We start from the raw sequence: 20,900 nt of genomic DNA on the forward strand, positions 1-20,900 counted from the left end.
TACTGTATTTAATTAATTTATTTATTTTGCTCCTTTGCACCCCATTATTTTTATTTCTACTTTGCACATTCTTCCATTGCAAAACTACCATTCCAGTGTTTTACTTGCTATATTGTATTTACTTTGCCACCATGGCCTTTTTTTGCCTTTACCTCCCTTATCTCACCTCATTTGCTCACATCGTATATAGACTTGTTTATACTGTATTATTGACTGTATGTTTGTTTTACTCCATGGGTAACTCTGTGTCGTTGTATGTGTCGAACTGCTTTGCTTTATCTTGGCCAGGTCGCAATTGTAAATGAGAACTTGTTCTCAACTTGCCTACCTGGTTAAATAAAGGTGAAATAAAATAAATAAAAAATGCTTACCGATATATTGTGCATCCCTAGTAGTTATATTTATGTAAACCTGTTGGTATCTATATGAATAAAGATAGATGATGTGTTTTCCTTTGTCTAATTTATTTACCCACTCTGATGTTTGGTTTTGGTTCAATTTTTGCATTGATCAACTTTTCTTTTGTTGTTCAGGAGACACATGAATTTCCCATACCGTGAAAGATTAGAAATGTCAAAATCACAAGCACATCAATCTAATTACGTTTGAAGAGTAACATAACTTATCATCAATTAAATGCATAGTGGCCATACCCTAGTTGTCCATCCAAAACATGTCCTAAAATTATGAAGGGAGGGAAGGATGCTCAGAAACCAGATGAATATGATCACATATTGACATGTATTTTAATATTCGCATTAGACATTTATAATTAGTAAAGGACCTGTGTTCTTCAACGAAGATAAAAATGAAGGCCACCCATGGAGTTATTTGAAACAACAAAATAAACTCATATGAACCCCTTTTGGTCTGAGTGCCGTCCTACTTTTACGCAGCGTCTAGCGTCAGACTGATGCCCTCGAACGCGTTGAGACGTCATTGCGTACAGTTGTGTGTGTGTTGGCGTTGATTTTGCTTGCAGCACTCATTTGCTGCAAGAGGAAGATGGCTGACGCTACAGAGGTGGGCGCAAATGAACTCAGCAAAAAGTAAGCCAATGTCGATTCACTCTTCTATTGGAAATAATATATGAAGATGTGTGCAACACGTTGATGATGTGTTTCACTTCCGTGTTATTATTCGATCATTTTTAGGATATTGTTGCACACAGTTGCATCAGATCGGATAAAGATCGATGGTTAAACGAGTGTTCCATTGCGAATGTGCATACAAATTCCAATGGTCTTTTCTGTCAAGCGACATGGATGCTCTTCATCCTATTCTGTTAATGGTAATGATTACAAAATTCATATTGCACCGTAGAAATTACCCAGGTAATTTGCTGACGTGAAGTTCCTTATTTTCAGCTAGGTTTATTGACAAAACCACGTTTTAGCTGAAGAAGTGTCTTTTTGGCTTTACCATAATGAGTTGCTTGCCAACTTCACCAACCTTTCAGGTCATACAGATATGCTATATATTTGAAGAAACATTGAAGTAGTCAGCTTTATGCATCCAAGCTAAATATCCTATTTCACTTCCGTAATGTGATGGCTTGAAAGATAGTGAATTTAGCTAGCTACTTCTGGGTTACGTGGTCTGATCAGCTCAGAATGAAAGTGAAACGTTACGTGGTCTGATCAGCTCAGAATGAAAGTGAAAATGTTCTGCCTACTCAGTGGAAAATGTTCATACTTCAGTAAAAGTAAAGTTACTGTAATAGAAAATGACTCAAGTGAAAGAGTAAAATATTACCTGAGTAAAAGCATTTGGTTTGAAATATACTTAATTATCAAAAGTCAAAGAAAATGCTTGATTTGGACACTCAAACGTGACTAGGCAGGACAAACCCATTTTCACGGTGTCAGGTATATCATCAAAATAAATCAATTACAGAAATATTTTGACTCATTCAGCAGTTTTTACCTGATTTTAATTAGAATACTATTGGAAATGAATGTTAAATTCCATTGTTATTCCGAAAACAAATTGAAATCAGCTACAAAATGGTGTATCATACACTGCACTTGAGGAACAATGGAAGTAATTCTCCTTTGAAAGTTAATAAACATGTCACCACTTTCGAGGAAATGGACATTGAATGTTTTGATACACCTACTGGCGAGCTTTGTCTACACCCATTCAGCATAGTTCACACCCTTCTTAAGCCTGTCCCCACCCATCTCTTTAAGGATTCACATGTGAGGCCATGTGCTAAACAAAGTAAGAGTAGTGTAGTAAATAACCAAAGATTTCAAGACTAAATGTGTTGAAAGTAGTAGTAAAAATACACTTTACCAAGGCATATATCCTAATCTGACTTCGGTGCAGGTCATATTGTTCTTCACATTACCGTCTTTGGTAAACACACACTATATATCAACATGTATTTGTCACAGGCACAGGATACAGAAGGTGTAAACGGCACAGTGAAATTGTTATTTGCATAGTAGCAATATTAAGTGTCCACATAAAAATATTTTATAATTATTAGATGATGCTTACCCAGACACACTTGTTTAAATTGATGGGTCATGTGGGGGAAAAATGCTATAACCACCCCCCAGCCACATCTACCTAAGTGGATGTGTCACTATTGTCTAGACATGTACACGTGTTCATGAAATACAATAGATGGTTGTAATCATCCCCAGACACATCTGGCTAACTTGATGGGTCGTGTAATCATCTGGCAAAGCGGAGTCTCTTGTTTAGGTAGCTAGCTAGCTAAACAGTGAACCATAATCCCAACCCATACAGTACAAATGGATTGACGTACTGAGTAGCTCATGTTATAAACAGAAGCATGCTACATTGCAGACCAATCCAAACTCATCTCTCGGCATGTCCATCCCATCCATTATTTCAGCCAATCATGACCAGCGGGAAGGTTCCTGTCTTTTTCTGTAGCTAAACCAACTAGTCTCCTAATTTAACATTTTACATTTAAGTCATTTAGCAGACGCTCTTATCCAGAGCGACTTACAAATTGGTGCATTCACCTTATGACATCCAGTGGAGCAGCCACTTTACAATAGTGCATCTAAATCTTTTAAGGGGGGTGAGGAGGATTACTTTATCCTATCCTAGGTATTCCTTAAAGAGGTGGGGTTTCAGGTGTCTCCGGAAGGTGGTGATTGACTCCGCTGTCCTGGCGTCGTGATTCATATTTACAGACGGCATACAAGTTTGTTATTAAGGCACATGAAAGTTCACATTCTATTTTTATCCCCAAAAATGTTTTACATTTAATTCTCTTGTGTATTAGCGACGTGCAACATTCGCCTAGCTTCCTGAAACTGTCCATGTTTTCATTTGGGGGTCGCCAAAACAAAGGGAAATGCAACACTTATTTGTCAATCACTCATATCGATATCACATTGTAATCAATAGAACAAGGTGGGGGGTCAGGTTGCAAATCCTGTTCAAAGGAACCCTACTGAAAAAGCACATGGAATCTGGGAATAGTGTGCATATCACTGGTTAGAGGACAACGTGTAAAAAATAGCCAGCTACATTTTGGATTGTTGCATTTTGTTTAAAGTGGGTTGCCAACGTGGAAAGGTTAACGCAACACTATTTTGTTAATCACTCATATGGATATCACATTAACATCAATAGACCGGGGGGGAATAATTGGGTTATATGCGCTATTTAAAGTTGAACTGACGGCGCTTTAACTACTCAGCAGATATGAAGAAATGTAACTAATCCTGGGGATTGCAATACAATAAACCTAGCAAGGGCAATGATCACAGGTCAGTCATAACGTGGCTAATAAGCTATTTATTTAGCAAGTTAAAGCATGGCGCCTAACGTTAGCTAGCTAAAGAGGATGTCATTGGGTAAGTGAGTGAGTGAGTGAGTGACTGACCCTTTCCCCTCTTATTGTTTTTCGGTGGCTACAGCTAGAGATACAGGTGTCATTTAGTCATTCTAGGAGGCTGCCGAAATGGAAAAGAAGCAAAATCAGTTGCTTGGTTATTTAACTTAACCAAATTACGACCCGAAATAGGATATCAACACTGACCAGGGTTGGTTGTTCATTTTGAATGACAGTTTGACTGTAAGTCCTGAAGAACTGCAAAGTCCTGCAACTTTTACTCCAATGTAGTGGAGTAAAAGTTGTCCAAATATAAATAGTAAAGTACAAGACACCCCCCCAAAAATTACTTAAGTAGTACTTCAAAGTATTTCTACTTACTTTACACCACTGTTACTAAACCCGTTAACACAGAACAAAAATATAAACGCAACATGTAAAGTGTTGGTCCCATGTTTCAAATTCACAGAAATAAGTCAGCTGTGCTCTGTGTGTGTGTGTGTGTGTGTCTCTCCAGGTCTGGTCATTGACTGGTGTAGCACAGTAGGTCATCCTGCCTCACCATGCTGACTCTGGTGGTCAGAACTGCCAGGCACCAGGTGTGCCAAGCCTTTGGGGTCAGGGCTCAGGGGGTAAAGTTCGCTCTCCCCAGTGCAGCGTCAGTCCCAGCTTTAATTCTGGGGAATCGCTGGCGAGGTGACAAAAGGTTGGTGGCTTTTCCATTCAGTGAGAAAAACAACCACCCTTTTGTCATGAATGATTCCCTTTTTAGGCATTACTTGTATGGCTTTATTAAGTAGTCCCCTCAACCCTGATGCAGAGTCCACTAGATACCCTGATGTTACCCTCTGTGTCTGTGTTGTTGTTGTCAGTGAGCTGAAGAGGCGAATGAAAGCTGAGAAGAAGGCATCTGAGAAGGAAGCCAAAGTCAAAGTGCAGGTTGAGCAGAAGGAGACCAATGACCAGGCAGATCAGAATGCAGATGAGGAGACCCTGGACCCTAACGTGAGCTATATGGATGTTGATGTTCATCCTTCCCTCCCTCTTGTGATTTGCTTGAGAACATTTACTGCTGATCTTAGTAGAATATTACTAAGTCAAGAGTTTTTCCTTATTTTTACCGTTTTCATCATTGTAGAATAATAGTGAAGACATCAAAACTATGAAAAAAACACATATGGAATCATATAGTAACCACAAATCTAAATGTATTTGAGATTCTTCAAATAGCCACCCTTTGCCTTGATGACAGCTTTGCGCACTCTTGGCATTCTTTCAACCAGCTTCATGAGGTAGTCACCTGGAATGCATTTCAATTAACAGGTGTGCTTTGTTAATTTGTGGAATTTCTTTCCTTCTTAATGCGTTTGATCCAATCAGTTGTGTTGTGACAAGGTAGGGGGATATACAGAAGATAGCCCTATTTGATAAAATACCAAATCCATATAATGGCCAGAAGAGCTCAAATAAGCAAAGAGTCCATCATTACTTTAAGACATGAAAGTCAGTCAATACGGAACATTTCAATGACTTTGAACGTTTCTTCAAGTGCAGTCTCAAAAACCATCAAGCGCTATGATGAAACTGGCTCTCATGAGGATCGCCACAGGAATAGAAGACCCAGAGTTACCTCTGCAATCTGCTGCAGAGGAAGTTCGTTAGAGTTACCAGCCTCAGAAATTGCTTCCCAAATAAATGCTTCAGAGTTCAAGTAACAGACACATCTCTGTTCAGATTTTGTCCTTTTGTCTGGAGTCCAAATTGGAGATTTTTTTTGTTCCAACCACCGTGTCTTTGTGAGACGCAGAGTAGGTGAACGGATGAGCTCCACGTGTGTATTTCCCACCATGAAGCATGGAGGAGGTGGTGTTATGGTGTGGGGGTGCTTTGCTGGTTACGCCATCTGTGATTTATTTAGAATTCAAGGCACACTTAACCAGCATGGCTACCACCGCATTCTGCTGCGATACGCCTTCCCATCAGGTTTGGGCTTAGTGGGACAACCTTTTTTTTCAACAAGACAATGACCCAACACACCTCTACGGCTGTGTAAGGGCTATTTTACCAAGAAGGAGAGTGATGGAGTGCTGCATCAGATGACCTGGCCTTCACAGTCCCCTGAACTCAACCTAATTGAGATGGTTTGGGATGAGTTGGACTGCAGTGTGAAAGAAAAGCAGCCAACAAGTGCTCAGCATATATGGTAACTCCTTCAAGACTGTTGGAAAAGCATTCCAGGTGAAGCTGGTTGAGAGAATGTGCCAAGCTGTCATCAAGGCAAATGGTGGCTATTTGAAAAATATCAAATGTAAAATATATTTTGATTTGTGTAACAACACTTTTTTTGCTTACTACATGATTCCATATGTGTTATTTCATAGTTGATGTCTTCACTATTATTCTACAATGTAGAATATATTTATTTAAAAAAAACTTGAATGAGTAGGTGTGTACAAACCTTTGACTGGAACTGTACATGCAAACCTGACATTTTGTAACATGACGTTGTTCTAAAACTTTTGACCGGTAGTGTATTTCTCAAAAATAGGGCTGCAGTAATTGAGCTCATGTACATTTGCAGTAACCTCACTTTATATTGTTTATCCCAATAGCAATACTTTAAGATCCGCACTCAAGCCATCCAGGCTCTGAAGGGCACGGCAGAGGACCCATACCCTCACAAGTACAATGTAGATCTGTCGCTCACAGGGTTCATTGAGAAATACAACCACCTACAGCCTGGAGACCAGCTAACAGACATTGTCCTCAATGTATCAGGTACTGACAACTGTTTTCAACTATTGTGTGTTGGAATAATGTGTTTTGATGGTCAATCTGTATTTTTGACATATGTGAAACTCTGTTGTTGGCAGGTCGTGTCCATGCCAAGAGAGAGTCTGGGGCCAAGTTAATCTTCTATGACTTGCGAGGGGAAGGCGTCAAGCTGCAAGTTATGGCAACCAACAGGTACAGAACATGGTCCTTCCCAGAACTACACTACTCATGTGAGCTCATAACTCCCACATGTATCTTTTCTAACCCCTTCTGTCAATCTTCCCTGTCAGGAGCTACAAGTCTGAGGAGGAGTTTGTGCGCATCAACAACAAGCTGCGGCGTGGTGACATCATTGGTGTTCGTGGTAATCCAGGGAAGACCAAAAAGGGCGAACTGAGCATCATTCCCATAGAGATGACCCTGCTTTCACCTTGCTTGCACATGCTGCCCCACCTGCACTTTGGTCTCAAGGACAAGGTGAGCACCTTCACAATCCTGTAGTGGACATACAGAAAACATGTCAGGTCTTCATATGAATGAGAGATGATACAGGACACCTTTAATTCATGTAACCTGCAGAAGAAATGACCATTTTTAGGGATCCTCACACTATCTCTAACCAATTGCCTCCAGGAAACACGATTCCGTCAGCGATACCTGGATCTGATTCTCAATGACTATGTGAGGCAGAAGTTTGTAACACGTGCCAAGATCATCACTTACCTCCGCAGCTTCCTGGACGGGCTGGGATTCCTGGAGGTGAGGGAAATGGCCACTAGGGGGCACTTGTGTCAGGGAAATTACATTGGAGTGTGGAGGAGTTCAGGTTAAGAGTTCAAGAGGGGTAAAGCTGTCTTCTCTTTTATGTGGAAAGTCATTTTAAAAGCTTCTTTTTCACAAACAGGGTTTTGGTGATAGATGGAGATAGGTAACTGAGACTTTAAAACCACAACACACGTTTCTTACAGATTGAGACGCCCATGATGAACCTGATTCCTGGTGGGGCCGTGGCCAAACCCTTTGTGACCTACCATAATGACCTAGACATGAACCTTTACATGAGGATCGCTCCTGAGCTCTACCACAAGGTAACATGTCCCCCGAGGAAGGACCAATAACACATGAAATAACACTTTCAACTCCATGCTCATATTTCTGTGTCTTTTTTCCCCAGATGCTTGTGGTTGGGGGGTTTGACAGAGTGTATGAAATTGGACGGCAGTTCAGAAACGAAGGCATTGACCTCACCCACAATCCAGAGTTCACCACCTGCGAATTCTATATGGCCTATGCAGATTACTATGACTTGATGGATATCACAGAGAAGCTTCTCTCGGGTGAATGAAGGGGGTGTTTCTACTTCATCATTTTGGAATGTGAATATATATATATATATGTATGTATATGTGTTACTCACATTGATATGTAGGTGTGTCGATGGTAGGTTCCCTTACTAACTGGTCTGCTCTCTCTGTTTCCATCAGGGATGGTCAAGCACATCACTGGAGAGTACAAAGTGAAGTATCATCCAGAGGGTCCAGAGGGCCCGACCTATGAGATCGACTTCACTCCTCCCTTCAGGAGGGTCAGCATGACGCACGACCTGGAGAAGGAGATGGGCGTCAAGTTCCCAGCTGCTGACACCTACGACAGTGACGGTAGGAGAATGAATGGTGGTCAATCCAGTGCCACAGCTATACCTCTATATATTTATAGAATTTCCTAGGCTGTCTTACTGACCTGTCCCTCTCCACCCTCCCCAGAGACCCGTACATTCTTTGATGAACTGTGTACCCAGAAAGGAGTGGAGTGCCCTCCTCCTAGAACTACTGCCCGCCTCCTTGACAAGGTGCCTTTTCTAATCTACATCAGGAAACCCTCCTCCTATACCTCTTCCGTGTTGTTGACATCACAACTAAACTGAAGTTGATGTTTATCCCTGCAGTTGGTGGGAGATTTCCTGGAAGTCACGTGTATCAACCCCACGTTCATCTGTGACCACCCACAGATCATGAGCCCCCTGGCCAAATGGTGAGCTCTTCCTATCCATATTACACTCATTTAAAAACAAGCAACAGTGCTCTTATTCACATTCCAATGGACTGCAGTTTACCATTTGAAACTGAGTCATAGGTATTGCAGTGCCCCCTGCTTGTCAATGCTGATGTATCTATCTATGCTCTCTTTGATCTCTCCCCATACAGGCACCGGTCAGAGAAAGGCCTGACGGAGCGTTTTGAGCTGTTTGTATTGAAGAAGGAGATCTGTAATGCCTACACTGAGTTGAACGACCCTATCAGACAGAGGGAGCTCTTTGAGCAACAGGCTAAGGTCAGTGTGCCTGGGCAAGTCGGCTGAGTAATGCTAGAAACTACAGTTGAAGTCAGAAGTTTACATACACTTAGGTTGGAGTCATTAAAACTCGTTTTTCAACCATTCCGCAAATTTCTTGTTAACAAACTATAGTTTTGGCAAGTCGGTTAGGACATCTACTTTTGTGCATGGCACAAGTAATTTTTCCAACAATTGTTTAGACAGATTATTTCACTTATAATTCACTGTATCACAATTCCAGTGGGTCAGAAGTTTACATACGACTGTTCCTTTAAATAGCTTGGAAAATTCCAGAAAATTATGTCATGGCTTTAGAAGCTTCTGATAGGCTAATTGACATCATTTGAGTCAATTGGAGGTGTACCTGTGGATGTATTTCAAGGCCTACCTTCAAACTCAGTGCCTCTTTGCTTGACATCATGGGAAAATCAAAATAAATCAGCCAAGACCTCGGAAAAACAATTGTAGACCTTCACAAGTCTGGTTCATCCTTGGGAGCAATTTCCAAATGCCTGAAGGTACTGTTAGGTTCTAATTTTTCAGAGTAAATAACTCAGACACTAGAGAAGCTTAACCAAGTTTAATTCTTCCCAAAGGGTCGACATAGCTGTATTCAGACAGCAAAACATTTCTCACCATCACAGTTATATACATCCCACTTTAGGACACACCTCCTTCTTTCTCCTATCCTTACATCTTATGGTTCAACAGGAAGAAGGTAGCCAGATACTAAACCCTGATTACTCCCTTAAGGGGAACTGACCTCACCTCCTGACCTCAACCCCTCCTTCCCCTAGTCCATAGATGTCCGTCTGTCTCCCCTATCTCAACCGTTGCTCTACTCTTTTCCACCAACACATTCCAAAGCAATCCGTCTTCCCACAGAGAACCATTAACTTCTGACACACAACCCAGTCTCTTTCACTCTTCCTATTCAAGGCTTCTTCTCTATCATTTATTTAGTATCTCAATGTTCAAAGTTTAGCCGATTCCAACAGTACTACATTAATCTGTACAAACAATAGTACGCAAGTATAAACACCATGGGACAACGCAGCCGTCATACTGCTCAGGAAGGAGATACGTTCTGTCTCCTAGAGATGAACGTACTTTGGTGCAAAAAGTGCAAATCAATCCCAGAACAACAGCAAAGGACCTTGAGAAGATGCTGGTGGAAACAGGTACTAAAACGTTTTGAGAATGACACAAATATTAATTTCCACAAAGCTTGCTGCTTCAGTGTCTTTAGATATTTTTGTCAATGTTACTATGGAATACTGAAGTATAATTACAAGCATTTCGTAAGTGTCAAAGGCTTTTATTGACAATTACATGAAGTTGATGCAAAGAGTCAATATTTGCTGTGTTGACCCTTCTTTTTCAAGACCTCTGCAATCCGCCCTGGCATGCTGTTAATTAACTTCTGGGGCACATCCTGACTGATGGCAGTCCATTCTTGCATAATCAATGCTTGGAGTTTGTCAGAACTTGTGGGTTTTTGTTTGTCCACCTGCCTCTTGAGGATTGACCACAGGTTCTCAATGGGATTAAGGTCTGGGAAGTTTCCTGGCCATGGACCCAAAATATCGATGTTTTGTTTCCCGAGCCACTTCGTTACCACTTTTGCCTTATGCCAAGGTGCTCATCAGGCTGGAAAAGGCATTGTTCTTCACCAAACTGTTCCTGGATGGTTGGGAGAAGTTGCTCTCGGAGGATGTGTTGGTACCATTCTTTATTCATGGCTGTGTTCTTAGGCAAAATTGTGAGTGAGCCCACTCTCTTGGCTGAGAAGCAACTCCACACATGAATGGTCTCAGGATGCTTTATGTTGGCATGACACAGGACTGATGGTAGCGCTCACCTTGTCTTCTCCGGACAAGCTTTTTCCAGATGCCCCAAACAATCGGAAAGGGGATTTATCAGAGAAAATGACTTCACCCCAGTCCTCACCAGTCCAATCCCTGTACCTTTTGCAGAATATCAGTCTGTCCCTGATGTTTTTCCTGGAGAGAAGTGGCTTCTTTGCTGCCCTTCTTGACACCAGGCCATCCTCAAAGTCTTTGCCTCACTGTGCGTGCAGATGCACTCACACTTGCCTGCTGCCATTCCTGAGCAAGCTCTACTGGTGGTGCCCCGATCCCGCATCTGAATCAACTTTAGGAGACGGTCCTGGTGCTTGCTGGACTTTCTTGGGCACCCTGAAGCCTTCTTCACAACAATTGAACCGCTCTCCTTGAAGTTCTTGATGATCCGATAAATGGTTGATTTAGGTGCAATCTTACTGGCAGCAATATCCTTGCCTGTGAAGCCCTTTTTGTGCAAAGCAATGATGATGGAACGTGTTCCCTTGCAGGTAACCACGGTTGACAGAGGAAGAACAAGAATTCCAAGCACCACCCTCCTTTTGAAGCTTCCAGTCAGTTATTTGAACTCAATCAGTATGAGAAAGTGATCTCCAGCATTGTCATCGTCAACATTCACACCTGTGTTAATGAGAGAATCACTGACATGGTGTCAGCTGATCCTTTTGTGACAGGGCTGAAATGCAGTGGAAATGTTTTTGGGGGATACAGTTCATTTGCATGACAAAGAGGGGACTTTGCAATTAATTGCAATTCATCTGATCACTCTTCATAACATTCTGGAGTAACTGCAAATTGCCATCATACAAACGGAGGCAAGCAGACTTTGCGAAAATGTATATTTGTCATTCTCAAAACTTTTGGTCATGACTGTATATCCACAGTAAAATGAGTCCTATATCAACATAACCTGAAATGCCGCTCAGCAAAGAAAAAGCGACTGCTCCAAAACCGCCCTAAAAAAGCCAGACTACGGTTTGCAACTGCACATGGGGACAAAGATCATACATTTTGGAGAAATGTCCTCTAGTCTGATGAAACAAAAATATAACTGTTTGGCCATGATGACCATCGTTATGTTTGGAGGAAAAAGGGGAGGCCTGCAAGCCGAAGAATACCATCCCAACCGTGAAGCATGGGGTGGCAGCATCATGTTGTGGGGGTGCTTTGCTGCAGGAGGGACTGGTGCACCTCACAAAATAGATGGCTTCATGTGGAAGGGAAATTATGTGGATATATTGAAGCAACATCTCAAGACATCAGTCAGGAAGTTAATGTTTGGTCACAAATGAGTCTTCCAAATGGACAATGACCCCAAGCATACTTCCAAAGTTGTGGCAAAATGGCTTAAGGTCAACAAAGTCAAGGTATTGGGGTGGCCATCACAAAGCCCTGACCTCAATCCTATAGAAAATTTGTGGGCAGAACTGAAAAAGCGTGTGCGAGCAGGGAGGCCTACAAACCGGACTCAGTTACAGCAGCTCTATCAGGGGGAATGGGCCAAAATTCACCCAACGTATTGTGGGAAGCTTGTGGAAGGCTACCCAAAACGTTTGACCCAAGTTAAACAATTTTAAGGCAATGCTACCAAATACTAATTCAGTGTATGTAAACTTCTGACCCACTGGGAATGTGATGAAATAAATAAAAGCTGAAATAAATCACTCTACTATTATTCTGACATTTCACATTCTTAAAATAAAGTGGTGATCCTAGCTGACCTAAGAGGGAATTTTTACTAGGATTACATTTCAGGAATTGTGAAAAACCGAGTTTAAATATATTTGGCGAAGGTGTATGTAAACTTCCGACTCTAACTGTTTGTAGTAGTAGGGGGCCACTGAACTGAAGTATTTTCCGAAAAGTCTTCCCTTACGTCAACTTAGTTACCCTTGGTGCTTCATTTTCTTTCTGATATTTCCCCTTTGAGTCACCACCCTGTAAATCTTGATGAGCTACTTATTTTTAGTTTCTCATCTAGCTCCTGTGTGTATTTTTGTGTTTTATTAGGCCAAGGCAGAGGGTGATGACGAGAGCATGTCCGTTGATGAGACTTTCTGCACGGCACTAGAGTATGGCCTGCCACCAACTGCTGGCTGGGGCATGGGCCTTGACCGTCTTACCATGTTCCTCACAGACTCCAACAACATTAAGGTACAGTCAAAGTACATACAGGCAGAGGCCAATGTAGATACTTTACAATCTCTAAAGCCTTGTTCACACTGTAGGCCTTAATGCTCATATTAATGTCGTTTTTAAGCTCGTTTTGAAATACTGACTGTCCAAACAGGAATTTGCAAATGACCAAATCCGATTTTTGTATGTTCAGACGGCAGTCATTTGCAGACATGGCTATGCTAGTTGTCATAGTAACGACTGGTGTGTGCGCAGTGGTTTAGGCTGATTGGTGGTGCTCCTGCTTCCTATCACTCATGTTATGTGGCAAGCTAAGGCGAGAACAATGTCTGCAATGAATGTTTCCCTGTTCCTTTAAATGTTAAGTCATAGTGTAAGAACACTTATAATGCCTCAAACGATAAGATGATCCACCTTTCAAAAGGAGTCCTTTTTGGCTAGCCACAACAGTCCGCTAGCTAGGTAGCTGTTTAGCTTTCTAGCACATTCACTCATTTGTTTGTAAACCATTAAAAAGCTAGTTAGCCACCACATGTTCTTATCAAACTGTCAAACTGTCAACAGAGTAGCTAGCAAACAAGATAAGCCAAATAAGTCAAAAACAGTTGCGAGCAAATAAATCACATTTGACCGTTCAGACACAAGTTGCATGGCCAGGAATCAGATTCACCTACGAAGGTGGTTTGAAATATCCGATTCCATGTGCTTTTAGATTTTATAATAGATTTTAATTGTATATGAAAAAAAAATAGAAAGAAGCTTTTTAGTCACTTCAAACTGCCAATGTGTACAAGGCTTTAGGCATGCATGTTTATTATTATGCTGTAGGGGACATTGTGTTGATGCTCGTTTACACACACACGCACTACAAACTTGAATGCGCTTCAGCAGGACTCTGTGTCTGTGTGAAACCACCTGATGTTAATTCTGTTTCACAGGAGGTGCTATTCTTCCCTGCCATGAAGCCTGATGACAACAAGACAGCCCCTCTCACAGAGGGCACCTCTGTGTAGTACTGTGACCTCGCCTGCTGTCAGATCTCTGCAGGGGTTGGCATGGTGATGAAGCCTGGGTAAATAATCTGATTGGTCTGTTGGTCTCACTGTGTGATCCGGTGGTGTTGAATGTTATTCATTTTATCATATGGTTTGAATCTTACAATCTGCATTATTAAGGGAAATAAGTTACTTTTTAAAATTATTTTTCCACCTTTACATAGTTGAAACATTCAATTGTGTGCTGTTTTGCCTTGTATTACTTTGCGGTTTTGTCTCTTTTAGAGTGGTGGACATCCAAGCCCAATGTAATGTCAGTGAATGAGGGTTTCTGGACATGTTAGTGTTGTGTTATTGTATGCCATACAGTCAACGACTTATTTTGACAAATTCTATGTTCACCCATACAACTGCCATTGTCACAAAAATAAAATGACAAAAGTGAATGTGTATTCCTATGATGGAGTTACATGTGAAAGTATGTGTCTGTAGCTGATATACTGTTGTAGTAGGCTTAAGTTACTGGTCTGTGTTCTTTAGCCATGGTGTTTATTATGTACCTTTTCATAAGCTTTTGGATGAACCAGGGGTGTAGTCATTCAGCCGAATCTGTGCGAAACATTTCTTAAAACTGAAGCGAACGAAACGGGTTGGGACGCACCGCAATTTGTCCAATTGAAACAGTTTGGCAGAACGACCACCTATTCTGTTACGAAATGTTTTGTCTGTCTTTTCATTTTTCCAAACGGGAAACATTTAGCAACAAACTAGAGTTTCTATTGGACAAATTCAGGTAGAGCAATCCATTTCATTCTGCATCTGTGTTTCTTAAACGGTAAACTGTTTGTTGCAAGACATAATGAATACACCCCTGGTGACTGAACTCTTGACAACCAATGTGCACCCCACCTATATGGATCCCCTAAGAAAGGATTGTGGGATGACCTGTGTACAACACCGTTGGTTCGAGGAGGAAGAGCACAAGGTGAGTTCATTTCCAGTGAATGAAGTCGTTACTTTCTAGTCATGCTGCAAAGCACTGTAGGACCCTAGTGTTAAAGTCTACCAAGAAAACCATTTGTTTAATGAAAGCAACACTAGGTTCTAGGAACTGTTGCCCAATCTCAGAAGTTGTGTACTACAGTACAACGGATACAATAGAAACATTGAGAGTTAGGGCTGTAATATTCATGAAGGAAAAACTAGTTAGTCATAACCCAGTTTCTACAACCTACCAAGCATAATGAGAATGGTCCCGTTCACCTGTTCAGACGTTGCATGAATCAACCAATGGTTGTGTGTCGACTGTCATCGATTGACTGATTGTTCTAACATATGTGGTGAGATGATAGTTAAAATACATATCCAGGTGGTGTAAAATATGGCATGCTTCAGCAACGCCTGGGCAGAGGAACGCGCCCAAACCTTATGGTTAGTTCCATAATGCCACAAAGATGCAGAGTAGACTTTAGACTGAAGAAGATCTAACACTACCAACTATGCGAAAAAGCCATTAGCATCCTAAATATTCTGTTGTGCATCTGTTACGCCTTGGGAGTATCCATATAAGGAAAAACCTTATTGGCAAATACGGTTCAACTTTCACAAAGTCCTGCTGAAAAGCCGCTTCTATTTCATGTCGAGAGCGCGCAAAGGGTGATGGTGCGCGTTCCACTCAGTCAATTGCATGTGTAATCATTTCGGCCGACACTGAAGATGGCGATGAGAGTAGCGTTCCGGTGCTTTACTGCAAACTTTTCCCCAGTACTGATTCAGCGTTCTCGACCTGTACAGATATCCGCAAGTCGGCTCTTATGGAAGGCCAACCCCGCACAGTCACTGAGCACCGCCTCACGACTGTCCACAGGTAACAATTTGTTACAATGTTGCCCAAATTGGCGCACTCGATGTTGCATGCTACATTTATTAACATCACAATTGATGTACGGGTCTGTGGCTACACATTCCAGTCACACTGTTTTGGTCAATCCCCCACCGTACATTTTTACACGTCAGTGAGAGAGTGTGAACTGCGATTTTTATATTTTTGTGGTCCGCATGTCCAGGTTTGTAAACCGTTTAGGACGCATTCCCTGCTACGATAAAGTTTGGGCGATGGGTCAAATAAAAAGTAGCCAAATGTTGGCCGTTATGTGGTCTAAAAGTAAACTATTCTCTCGTTATTCCCAGACAGAAATCAAGGGATTTTGTTTTTATGGAGTTCCAATGGACTTTTGTGATTCCCTTGACCAGCCTGTCGAACAACGGTCCCGCGTTAGGTTGGTTTAACCGTAACATGTTTTATTATATGGTCGCTTTCCATAAGCTGCGATCTGGGATGTCCCCAAAAGAAGCCAGGTCGATTAAAGTTTTCATTTTCGTAGACGACACTGTAAAACGCGGTCTTAAAAAACACTAGGGCTTGTTAAGCACTCAAGACACACACTGTCTCGTGCCCCAATGTAATGGATAATTACATGGAGCAAATCACGCACGAGTTTGGACGTATGCAAGTCAAATGCTGGTCGGGAGTAACAAATTTGAGCATACATCTATATTACCAAATTTGTAGTCTGCAAATAAATGCATGGTGTAATTTGTGGGTGGTGGTTTAGTCTAGAAATTATATTGAAGATCTCCATTAAGGTAAGGCTCTCTTGTCTTTAAGACAAACCAGCCATGCCTCAGCATCTTTCACAGTTCACAATCTGGTTCAAACCTGTATTTTTCTGCATGATGTGATGCTAGCATTGGAAACTGTTGAGGCATTTAATTCCTCCCCAGCGTATTGACAGCGGTTGACATAAACCACGTTTTAATGTTTCTTGCTTGAACTGTGGATTACATATTTGTACAAAAAAATATATAAAATATTACTAGTTAATTTAATATAATGAACAGCCCACATAGCAGATTAGAGGAAGGATGTTTAAATGTCTGTGCTCCCTCCCACCACTCATACTGTGTACAACTATACTACAATGTACAGTAATAGCTAGAGAATGCTGGTACATTGTTTGAGCAATTGACATCACAATGGTGATAGTAATACAATTCACATCTTGTTTGACATTACAGGGCTGAATGTGGGGCAGTGCATGAATGGTATCTTCTGCCACCTTCCAGTATTTTAAATGAAGTTTGCTGTTTTGCACAGTACTTTTGGCTCTGGTCCATAGTACAATAGTGTCCTTTGGACAGTTAATAACAAGTGCAATGTTTGGGATAGGTACTTAGTTAGGTTGCCCCCCCCCCCCCCCCCCCCCACTAGAGTTTGGAAACCCTACATTAATGGTGGTGTACTCCTAGAACACAGAAAAACTAAAATGTCAAGTTTTGGAGATTATGGCCATGTCAACTAGTCCATGTAGTGTACTAATACATTATTAGTTTGAACATTAGTCTGTGCTGTTTTTCTATGCACATGCATCCCATTATCTGATGTGAATGTCTATTTTTACAGCCCTGAAATTCACAGACAAGCATGAGTGGGTACAAGTAGAGGGAGGAATTGGCACAGTTGGCATCAGCAACTTTGCTCAGGTAGGCAGTTTGGTTGATATTTTTATCAATGATTTAGTGTGCTGCTGTTTCTAAATTACTTATCTGACATTTATTGGTCTACATAATGCCTGTATTGTCTTGAGAGATTTATTTTGGAACTTTGTACTTTGTCCTGCAATACAAAGACGTATACCAGAATGACAATTTTACATATGTATGACTTTTTTTTAGGGTAATTGATTACTTGTATTATGCCTTGCTTAAAAATTGAGGCTCAATCTGATATTTGTGCAAGAACTTGAAGTTTACCACAACTTACATTGGCCTTATTTTATGCTTTCCCAGAATTTCCTCAATGTGTACTTCAAATATGAATATTTTGTGTTGCAAATTCTGTGTAGCTGCTAAAATGTTAGAATTTGTGTCCCTCCATTGTAGGAAGCATTAGGTGATGTGGTATATTGTGGACTCCCTGAGGTGGGGCAAAAACTTGAACAAATGGGTGAGATTTTTTTCAGGTTTAAGTTTCCTCCCACAAGTAAATGACTCTTGTGACCACGAGCTTTGTTGCCAATAAGGAGGGTCATGCATGTCCTTTGCTTGTGTTTCAGAGGAGTTTGGTGCTTTGGAAAGTGTGAAGGCTGCTAGTGAGCTGTACTCTCCGCTGACTGGAGAGGTAACTGAAATCAACACAGAGCTGGCAGTCAACCCTGGACTAGTGAATAAATCCTGCTACGAAGTGGGTGAGTATCTTATGCAAGAACAAGTGACAAGACAAATCAGTTGATAATTTAGCAGACACTCTTATCCAGAGTGACTTACAGGAGAAAATTAGGGTTGTTTTGCTCAAGGGCACATCAACAGATCTTCACCTATTCCGCTTTGGTTTTCGAACCAGCGACCATTCGATTACTGGGCCAATGCTCTTAACCGCTATGGTACTTGCCACCTTATGTGAATTATTATATATTATATATATGTATATATTTTTTTTGTGAATACTCATTCAACACACTTATTAACCCCCCTGACAATTTTACTGATGGTTGTTCTCCTTTGACTTCCAGGCTGGCTAATTAAGATGACTATTGACAACCCTGCAGAACTTGATGGCCTCATGGACGATGGCTCCTATGAGAAATTTATCAAATCACTTGATGAGTAGACTGCTCGACTCTCCATGTTCTTTTTTTTAAATGTTCTTTTTAATGATGATTACAGGTCTTTCACACTAATCCTATCTGGACTGGCTGTAAAATCTCAGCTAAAAATATTATATAAAGTAGCCATATTTATTTTGACTGTAATTGTTTAATCACCAAGATGATAATGATAATTAAAAATGCTCACCTAGGTGCTTTTGCTGATTAAACCACAAGACAACCTGAAGGGTTTGTTCCCATGTCCTGTTGGCACAATGATAAATCCTGTTGGCACAATGATAAATCCTGTTGGCACATAAATAAGAGTTGATTACTTCAGGTGCTTGGTTTGAACTGAAAAAAATGCAGAGAAGTGGCAACAGGTTGGAAAGTGATCGGAAATAAGAAGTCAGATACAATAAATACAATCCATTGTTTTTTCATTGTGGCTCTTCTATTCCATCTGATGGGAAGGATGGAATACAGTACTATTCACTTGCTTTACATAAACCACCTTAAGTCATTATCTAAGTCTAAACTTAATTTGATGTCTGGCAATGCAAGACTAGTCAAAACCAAACCTTGGCTGGTAGCCTGGCACTTCCAAAGACTCCTCACTTGTAGATTGACATTTTTCAGCAAGATCACCTTCTTTAGAACAAAAGACTACAGCAAGAATCAAATCTATTTGTGATATTTTCCTATTTTGAGGTAACATCTGACACCAGGAATATGTGGATAATATTGCATTTGTTGTGCTGTTTGTACACACTGCCTGTGATGATTGACATGGCTCACTAATATCTACTGCTATACATATCATTCTTAGTATATGTTTTTGGTGTAGGCCTATATATGCATAGATTGCATTTGGATTATTCGTTGTGTTATTTGGGTTACCTGGATTTGTTCTGACATATCTTGTTTTTGATTATTTGTGTACTTGTTTGGCATTGTTAGGAGCTAGGAACCCAAGCATTTTGCTGCACCTGCTAAACCTCTGCTAAACTGTGTGTGACCAATAAAATTTCATTTGATATGCTGCTGTTGTATTTTCCAACCCAAGTGATTCAAGCTAATGGTAACTGAAAGTTACACAAGTGATATTAACACAATATATCTGCACAGTATCATTGATTTATTAACACATAATCAGTCCAGTTAGTTAATGGAACAGTAGTTTACATTGTAAAGGGGATATTTCACATACTGTGAAGGGTGTGTGTGGACCTATTCCTAGAAATTACCCTGCTTGAAACTAGACCTTTTGTTCTGATACCTCACTGGTGAAAACCCAGAGATAGAGAAGCACTTGTCATTGCTACATTGACCTTGACCTTTGCCCTTAGATTAAGATTGAGATGAGGTGCAAGGGGGGATTGATCAATGATTAATGGGCACAGGCTCAGTGCACCAGAGAAACTGAGCATATCTTTGACTTTGTTTTATTTTTATTTAACTATGAATGGGGCTTTACTACTTTTACAGGAGAATACAATTTGGCTGTCGGACAGAAAATATCCTTCCGGGATGGTCCTCTCTTGACACAATGAGCAAAGTGATGGTGTTGCTGTTTGTGCATGAACGTATTAGGGTTAAATATTTGGACAACACTCCTATAATGAAAACATGTAATTCATAATGATCATTACAACAATGAGAATGTAAAATTGGGCGATACTCAGAGAAATTGGCTATCTGAACAGGCCCGTAAGTGAAATGTGTGTAACTTTATTGTGCGACTGCAGTGACCCCTTGTGGTGTACCTACATATAAATCTTAATTTATACTTCCGGGTTGGAGCGAGTGGTCGCATCCGCACTTCGGTCTGCAGGTAGTATAACTTTTCATTACATTTCATTATAGTACAAAGGTTTGATTTGTCTAATCTTAGCAATTTCTTCTTAGCTAGCTACATAGCCGTCATTGTATCAAAGATAATTGCGTAATTATCGTATTTCGTCGTCCTAACGTAGTCTACACTGCTATCTGCCCAGCAGCTAGCCAGCTAGCAAACGTCCACCGTTTACCGAATAGCAGCACCGTAGAAACTATTACACTCAACTGAACGACTTGATTAGTGTAGTGTTAGCTAGCTACATAGTTGTCTTTGCTGTCTTCGTATCCAAGATAATTGTGTAGTTTAGAGTGTGTAGTTTTAGAGTGATTATCTTAATTTACCGAGGTTAGCTAGCCAGCTATTTGTCGTCCTTAACGTAGGAGACACTGCTAGCTAGCCAACAGCTAGCCAACGTCTACCGAATAGAACTTCCGCACTCAACAACCCGGTCCGCTTCGCTCCACAGGTAGTATCACATTTTCATTTCAT

General features: G+C 40.9%; 2 protein-coding genes across 3 annotated transcripts; both read left to right on the forward strand.

The window, feature by feature from the left end:
* Positions 1–965: 965 nt before the first annotated feature.
* On the forward strand, positions 966–14,371 carry LOC115112225 (lysine--tRNA ligase-like). Of its 2 annotated transcripts, XM_065011946.1 has the most exons (15): positions 981–1,049; positions 4,341–4,529; positions 4,696–4,828; positions 6,436–6,601; positions 6,697–6,790; positions 6,889–7,075; positions 7,232–7,357; positions 7,567–7,686; positions 7,773–7,935; positions 8,083–8,256; positions 8,362–8,447; positions 8,544–8,629; positions 8,803–8,929; positions 12,805–12,948; positions 13,869–14,371. In XM_065011946.1, exons 2-15 carry the CDS (start codon positions 4,387–4,389, stop codon positions 13,941–13,943), a joined length of 1,824 nt encoding a protein of 607 aa, XP_064868018.1. In that variant the 5' UTR covers positions 981–1,049; positions 4,341–4,386; the 3' UTR covers positions 13,944–14,371. The 2 variants fall into 2 exon arrangements, with proteins under 2 accessions (XP_029495003.1, XP_064868018.1); XM_029639143.2 differs by lacking the exon at positions 4,341–4,529 and having other exon boundaries at positions 966–1,049.
* A 1,175-nt stretch (positions 14,372–15,546) lies between these two features.
* Positions 15,547–19,610, forward strand: LOC115112240 (glycine cleavage system H protein, mitochondrial-like). Its single transcript, XM_029639170.2, has 5 exons — positions 15,547–15,792; positions 17,389–17,468; positions 17,868–17,931; positions 18,041–18,172; positions 18,497–19,610. Exons 1-5 carry the CDS (start codon positions 15,642–15,644, stop codon positions 18,592–18,594), a joined length of 525 nt encoding a protein of 174 aa, XP_029495030.1. The 5' UTR covers positions 15,547–15,641; the 3' UTR covers positions 18,595–19,610.
* Positions 19,611–20,900: the final 1,290 nt, after the last annotated feature.

This window comes from Oncorhynchus nerka, linkage group LG27, assembly GCF_034236695.1.
Source record: "Oncorhynchus nerka isolate Pitt River linkage group LG27, Oner_Uvic_2.0, whole genome shotgun sequence".
Classification (NCBI taxonomy): Eukaryota; Metazoa; Chordata; class Actinopteri; order Salmoniformes; family Salmonidae; genus Oncorhynchus; species Oncorhynchus nerka.

Coding starts and splice junctions, on each gene's coding strand:
- LOC115112225 (XM_065011946.1), top strand. CDS start 4,387: ATGCTGACTCTGGTGGTCAGAACTGCCAGGCACCAGGTGTGCCAAGCC. Junction 6,791..6,888: donor CAAGTTATGGCAACCAACAG/GTACAGAACATG, acceptor CTTCCCTGTCAG/GAGCTACAAGTCTGAGGAGG. Junction 7,936..8,082: donor CACAGAGAAGCTTCTCTCGG/GTGAATGAAGGG, acceptor TGTTTCCATCAG/GGATGGTCAAGCACATCACT.
- LOC115112240 (XM_029639170.2), top strand. CDS start 15,642: ATGGCGATGAGAGTAGCGTTCCGGTGCTTTACTGCAAACTTTTCCCCA. Junction 17,469..17,867: donor GCATCAGCAACTTTGCTCAG/GTAGGCAGTTTG, acceptor CCTCCATTGTAG/GAAGCATTAGGTGATGTGGT. Junction 18,173..18,496: donor TAAATCCTGCTACGAAGTGG/GTGAGTATCTTA, acceptor TTTGACTTCCAG/GCTGGCTAATTAAGATGACT.